This window comes from Cyanistes caeruleus, unplaced genomic scaffold (assembly GCF_971803275.1).
Source record: "Cyanistes caeruleus unplaced genomic scaffold, bCyaCae1.hap1.1 HAP1_SCAFFOLD_81, whole genome shotgun sequence".
Classification (NCBI taxonomy): Eukaryota; Metazoa; Chordata; class Aves; order Passeriformes; family Paridae; genus Cyanistes; species Cyanistes caeruleus.
Genome location: NW_028255891.1, coordinates 1377734 through 1383690, shown reverse-complemented (window position 1 = coordinate 1383690; position 5957 = coordinate 1377734). Strand labels below are relative to the sequence as shown.

Here is a 5957-nt window from a genome sequence, read left to right as displayed (position 1 = left end):
CGTGCTGCATCCCCTGGGGCATCCCGGGACTGTCACTGCCTGGGGAACGCAGGGCTGGGCTGTGCTCTCCGGCCTCTCCTGCAGCCCCTCAGCTCTGGCTGCTCTTTGCCAGATGCAGCCATGGACGGCACACAAGAGCAGGACACCGCCCGTGGCCGCTTCCGCAGAGCAGCGCAGGTACCTGCAGCCATCCCCACCTGCGCTGGGCCTGCTGGCACTGCTCAGCCCAGCACCGCACTTGGAGCACTCCATGCAACTTCCCTGCCTTCCTGCCCTTCTCCTACAGTTTCTTTACCAATACATCAAGAGAATTGGCAAGGAAGACACCAGACCTATGGACACTGAGGTCAAAGCATCCTCAGAGGTCTTGGTAGAACAGAGCAGCGCTGCCCAGCTGGATCTGCTTGTAGAGATGGCTCTTTTCAATCCAGAGCAAGTAAGCAGCCTGTGGCCAGCCTTTGATCCTCCAGCAATTGCTTGGCTTTCCCAAGCCACGCCTGTTGCTCACTTGGAGCTTTTGAGCCCATGGCAGCGTGCTGGAAGAGAAGCACTTGTCTGGGGAAGAAGCTGGGCACGTTGCTGACTCCCTCTGCTAGCATTCCAAGTCTCCCTGTGCCTTCTCCAGGTGCCCGGCGTGGTGAGGTACATCCACCAGTGGCTCATGGCCAATGAGGCTGCTGAGCACAGGATGGACTGGGCCCTGATGCAAGTGGCCGAGGCACAGCCCGATGATGTGGCCATCACTCTCCTGCGGGTGGCCCCAACGTGTGACAGGTATGGGGCCCAGCTGCCCCGAGGCCTCAGGGCTCCCCAGCCCATCACCCTGTACAGCCCGGCCCTGGGCTGTGAGCAACACAGACTTCCAGGGCCCTCTGGCTGCTCCCTTTGGCAGCCCTGCTACAAAGTCGGCCCCCGAGCCCGCTGCCGTGCTGCCAGCCTGCCCCTCAGGGGCCTGTCCCCACAGGGCTGGGCTGCCTGGCTGCTGCTGCCGCTCAGGGCCAGAGGGCACAGGCAGAGCTGGCGGCCAGCTCAGCTCCCCGCTGCTGCCCAGCCCACGGTGCTGTGTCTGACCCCACAGAGCTGCTATGGCCATGTGGACAACCATCTTGCTCTCGCCCTGGATTTCAGAGGAAGTGACACCGCTCCTCATCAATGTGGTGGGGAGCTGGCCGCAGAAAAACCTGGGCACCTCTGATGGGGACAAGACGGCTGTCTTTTCCCTGACTGTGAGTTTCTGGAGCTGGCCTTTGCTCACCGCAAGGCCGGCCGCCTCTCCAGCAGCTCTGTTGCCTCCTTCCCCCACTGCATCTCCCTGCTTCAGGCACTGGCCACAAACCTGGCCTAGGGGCAGCTTCAGGGCCACCAGGCCCGCTGCTCCCCCTGCGTCTCCCCCTGCCTCTCCCTGCCACGCTCAGGCCCTGCCACACGGACGCCCTGGCACTGAGCGCTGTCTCGGGCTGCTTTGTCCTCTGCAGGCAACTCTGGTGATGTGGAAGATCCTCCAGGGGCCCTGTTGCCCACAGATCCTCACAGTCTATTTCCCCCGCCTCTTTGTGCATCTCCTCTTCCAAACATACTTCAGTACTTTGTATATGACAGAGGACGTCCATACCTTCTGGAAGGAATGCCAGGAGCAACATGGCCTCTCCACCAGCCCCAACAGGTGCTCCATGCCACTCCTCCTGTCCCTGCCACTTCCCCAGCCTCGGAGCCAGCGCTCCCAGCGTCACCTGGGCTTTGCTGTGCACACAGGTTTGCAGTGCAGACCCTGAAGGCCCTGCTCTGCAGTCTCCACTTGGAGCATGTGGTGGTGGCAATGGAACGCAAGCGTGGCTGGGACACGCTGCTCTGTGCTGACACCCACCACTATGCCGTGGGTCTGCTGGCCAGGTGAGCCCCCCTTCTCCCCACTGCCTCTGACATTTGTGCCCCCTGCCCGGGATGCCCCCCACAGTCCCCGTGGCCATGGGCCTGAGGGCCTCGTCAGCGAGGGATGGCCAAGGAGACTGCAAAAGGCTGTGAGAGGAGCGTGTCCAGGAGCAGCCACATCTCAAGGGCCCAAATCGCCTCACAGGGTGCTGGGGCAATAGGACAACTGTGTCCATCAGTCCTGGGAGAGGTTTCTCGCCCCCTTGCTGAGACTCTTTCTGCCATTTTCCGCCTTCCAGGGTAATGCACCGTGCATCCATCCACTTGTGCAAAAGCATCTTAAGCTACCTGCTTGAGGTGCTCAGCAAACCGTTGCCACTCTGGGATGTCTCTGCCATGGCATTCCTTGTGGAGGTGAGCCTGATGGCCAGCACTACCTCGCTCAGCTCCCTGCCAGCCCTGTCCCCTGGCATAGCCACAGCTGCCTGGGACGGCACCTGCGCCCTGTGCTGCTGCCTGAACCCAGCCCTGCGCACTTCCAGGCTCCTGCCGGCCGGCTCCCCTCTCACTGCCCTGTGCCTTTCAGCTCCTAGATTGCCTGGACTTGAGTGACTGTGGTGACAGCCTAATGGAGATCTTGTATAAGTACCTGTGGTACAATTCCACAGAGATGCATCACCAGGTTCTCAGGGCTCTCCTCCTGCTAAAGGACCATCCCTCCATGGTGAGAAGGGGGCAGCAGATGAAGCCGTGTGGGCAGCATGAGGCTGGGCAATGCTGTCACTTGGCCTTGGCTGGCCTTTGCCTTGGGCGCTGAGGCAGCTCCTCGCAGCTCTCTTGCCTCCTGCTTCAGCTGCCCGAGTGCTTTGGGACAGCCCTTTGGCCTCTGGGCCCTGCGGCAGCTGCCCGGGTTTTCACACACTTGTGTTCTGCACAGGCCGAAAGAATGCAGAGCCTGACAGGAAGACTAGTGCACCTCCTGTGGGACTTGGACAGTGACGTGGCCAGGATGAGCACTGCTCTTCTGAGCCATATTTTCCTGAAAGAAGACACCCCAATATCCTGGCGCAGGGCCCTGCAGCTGGCTGAGCCGCTCCTGAAACTCCTGGACAATGTAAGGCTCTGTGCCCCAGCCACAGCCACTGCCTGCTGCCCGGACACTTTGTGCCCTGTGCATTTGCAGACCTGTGCCGATGTGGGCCATAAGAAGCCAATGATAAGGTCATTTTTCCTTCCTTCCTTTCATACAGCCTGATAGCCAGGTGCAGCTGCTGTCCATGTTTCTCCTTCGAAGAGTGATGTCTTCGGCAGAAGAAGAAGGAAGAAAGCCCCTGAAGGAACGAGTGTACCAGAGCCTGCTCCCACTCTTTTTCCACTGCCAAGATGAGAATCGGCATGTGGCAGAGGTGAGGACTCCTGGGCTGCTGCTGCGCCTTGGCAGGGGGCTCAGCTGCCTCCTGCCCTGACGCAGGCTTGCAGGCTGCAGCCTCCTCCAGCCCTTGGCACTGGGACACTCCTGTGCCCTGGCTTGTGGGGCCATTTGCGGCTCTGCTGCTCCCCAGGCCTCTCGGACAACGCTCCTTCGCGCGGCTGACTTCCTGAAGAGGCCAGACCTGGAGAAAGCTGTGAGGAAGGAGAAGCTGTGGAAGTTTGCCAAGCTCGTGGTAAGGACAGCCTGGAAGTCCCAGCCTCAAGCTACAGAAGCCCCCTGGCCCCGGTGGTCGGTGTGTGGGGCTGGCAGCTGTGCCCCTGCCCACTGCTGCAGCCGGGGGCCGCACGGCTTCTTCTCCAGCCGCCTGTGGCCCCGAGCCGGGTGCCGATGGAGCCCCGGCCCAGCGGGGCTGCGGGCCGGGCCGGCACCGCGGCTCCCCGGGCAGCAGCCGGCCCTCAGCCCCCTCCAGAGCCCGGCGCCAGCGGCTGCTGGCCGGGCCTCAGGGCTGGCCGGGCACGGGAGGCCGGGGCTAGCCGCAGGCAGCAGCGCCCGGCCGAGGGGCAGAGCCCGCGCCAACCCTTCCCTCCTGCCGCTCTCTCCAGCTGGCCGACCACAGGATCCCCTTGGCCGAGCACCTGCGCCGGGCCCTGCAGTACCTGCAGGACCCACAGGAGACCCTGCGAGCTGCGGCCATCAGGGTCATCGGTGAGTCTCGAGCCCGGGCTCCCTCCCCGCCCCGCCGCAGCTCGGCCCCAGCCCCGGCTGCTGCCCCGGCAGCGGCACCCGGGCCCGGCGCCCTGGAGCCCCGGCTGCCCTCGGGGCTGCTGCTGCCGGCCTCTGGCAGCCGTGCCCTTGGGCTGGGTCAGGATGCGGCAAGGGCCCGGGCTGAGCCCTGCCGGGGCAGGAGGCCGTGTGGCCACAGGGCTGGCAGCGCCGCTGGCAGGGAGCTGTGCTGCTGGGACCCTGACAGGCTCTGTGTTCTCAGGGATGGCCGGGGAGCAGCTGAGGGGGCAGCACGCAGAGCTCCAGGTTTTGTGCAGAGGTGAGCCAGGGCAGCGGGCTGACAGTGGTGGCTGTCGGGGGCAGCTGCAAGCCCTGGCCTGGCTGTGGAGGGCTCTGCTCCCTGTGCCGATGAGGGGCGGCGTGGGCAGAGCACAGTGAGATTTCAGGGCCACGTGGGGCATTTGTGGCCAGCAGCTTCGGGCTGACCCCCTTGGTCCCTGCTCCCTCCTGGCCAAGGCAAGAGCTGGCTGGCATGGCCCTGGCAGGGGGCTCTCGCTGGGCCCCCGCAGCTCTGGGATCTGACCCTGGCTCTGTTTGTCTCTCTTGCAGCCCTCGAACGCCTGACGGAGGACAGAAGCGGTGCCGTGTCAGACCTGGCACTTGAGACGCTGTATGTCCTCCGGGCCATCCAGAGTGCCCGTTACTCCATTCTCCAGAGGATGCAAGACCAAATCCTCAGGGCATGGAGGACACGGCCTCGTCTGTCGGGCCTGGGCTGGCTGCGCTGCTGGAGATGTGCTCAAGGCTGATATGGGACGTTCTGTTTGCTGGGGCCACCTGGGCCAGCCGGGAGTTTTTATTTCATAAGGATTGTTTTCTTCTATTTTTTTCTTTTTACTATGTAAATAATATAGGATATGTTAGGGCTGAGAGGCTCTATCTTCTGGGGCCACATGGGCCATCTGTTATTTTTTTTTTCACAGAGATTATTCTTTTCTTCGTTTCGTTTCCATCTAGTATGTAAATAATATAGGATATGTTATAAACCACAAGAGTCCCAAGACCTTTCTTTTGCTGCCCAGGTTGTGTGGGGCATAGGGGAAGAGAGGGAAAAGGGTTCTTGTGCTCAGCAACCTGCCGGGGCGTGCAGTGGTGCAGGGGAAATGGCCAGAAGCCCCTTGGCCTTTGGTGGTTGTGCTGAAGCCACAAGCCCTGTGGCAGGCAGGAAGCGCCATCTGTGTCCTGCTGCCCGTGTGTTGGTGCCGTGATGGCTGAAGAGCTGCTGGAGCTCCTGTGGGGCTGCAGCGCTGCTGCCGGGCCAGGCTGGGGGAGCCCCTGAGGGCACGGGGTGCTGAGAGGCCGTGAAGGGATGAGGGGCTGCGGAGGCCCAGACGGGACAAGGCAGTGGGAAGGCACGAGGGGGATGTGTGAGGGAGTGGGTGGCAGGAGGTTCCAAGGGGACAGAAGGCCCTGGAGGAGCCGGGGTGGTGGGAAGCCCTGAGGAATTGGGTGTCAGAGGCCATAAGCAGCCCCCGGGCAGCCGCCTGGTCCCTGACACCCGGCTGCTCCGGTGCTTCCCCAAAATGTCCCCCAGGCCTGCAGCAGAAGGCCTGGAGGCTGGGACACCACCCCAGCGGGAGGGTGGGGACAGCCCGAGGTGCCCAGGCTGGGCTGGCTGGGGACATGGAGGGCAGGGGGTGCTGCCAGGCCACGGCCACTGGGTGCCTCCAGGAAGGGGCAGTGGGCAGAGGCAGGGCTGGCGGCCAGCCCGGGCCCTCGCGGCTGCCCAGGCCACGCTGCTGTGACCGAGGCCCTCCTGACACAGAGCTCGGTGCCCACAGAGCTGCTGCCACCATGGGGAGGGTGGCGATGTCTCCTCCGGCAGGGCTGCCCAGTGGCTGCTGCCCAAGCGGCTCTGGAGCCCACAGAAACA

At 63.3% G+C, this 5957-nt stretch overlaps 1 protein-coding gene across 1 annotated transcript; it reads left to right on the top strand.

The window, feature by feature from the left end:
• The first annotated feature begins 289 nt into the window (after positions 1–289).
• LOC147646737 (maestro heat-like repeat-containing protein family member 6) lies at positions 290–3335 on the top strand. The gene is made up of 9 exons (XM_086873031.1): positions 290–436; positions 626–774; positions 1079–1226; positions 1476–1663; positions 1753–1890; positions 2169–2283; positions 2456–2593; positions 2807–2983; positions 3120–3335. The coding sequence occupies exons 1-9, from the start codon at positions 335–337 to the stop codon at positions 3333–3335; spliced, it is 1371 nt and encodes a 456-aa protein (XP_086729157.1). The 5' UTR covers positions 290–334.
• Positions 3336–5957: the final 2622 nt, after the last annotated feature.

What these genes read in the sequence shown, in the direction of transcription:
- LOC147646737 (XM_086873031.1), top strand. Translation starts at nt 335, where the DNA reads ATGGACACTGAGGTCAAAGCATCCTCAGAGGTCTTGGTAGAACAGAGC. An exon ending in CTCTTTTCAATCCAGAGCAA is followed by an intron (nt 437 to 625) that starts GTAAGCAGCCTG and finishes TGCCTTCTCCAG; the next exon opens with GTGCCCGGCGTGGTGAGGTA. An exon ending in CTCTCCACCAGCCCCAACAG is followed by an intron (nt 1,664 to 1,752) that starts GTGCTCCATGCC and finishes CTGTGCACACAG; the next exon opens with GTTTGCAGTGCAGACCCTGA.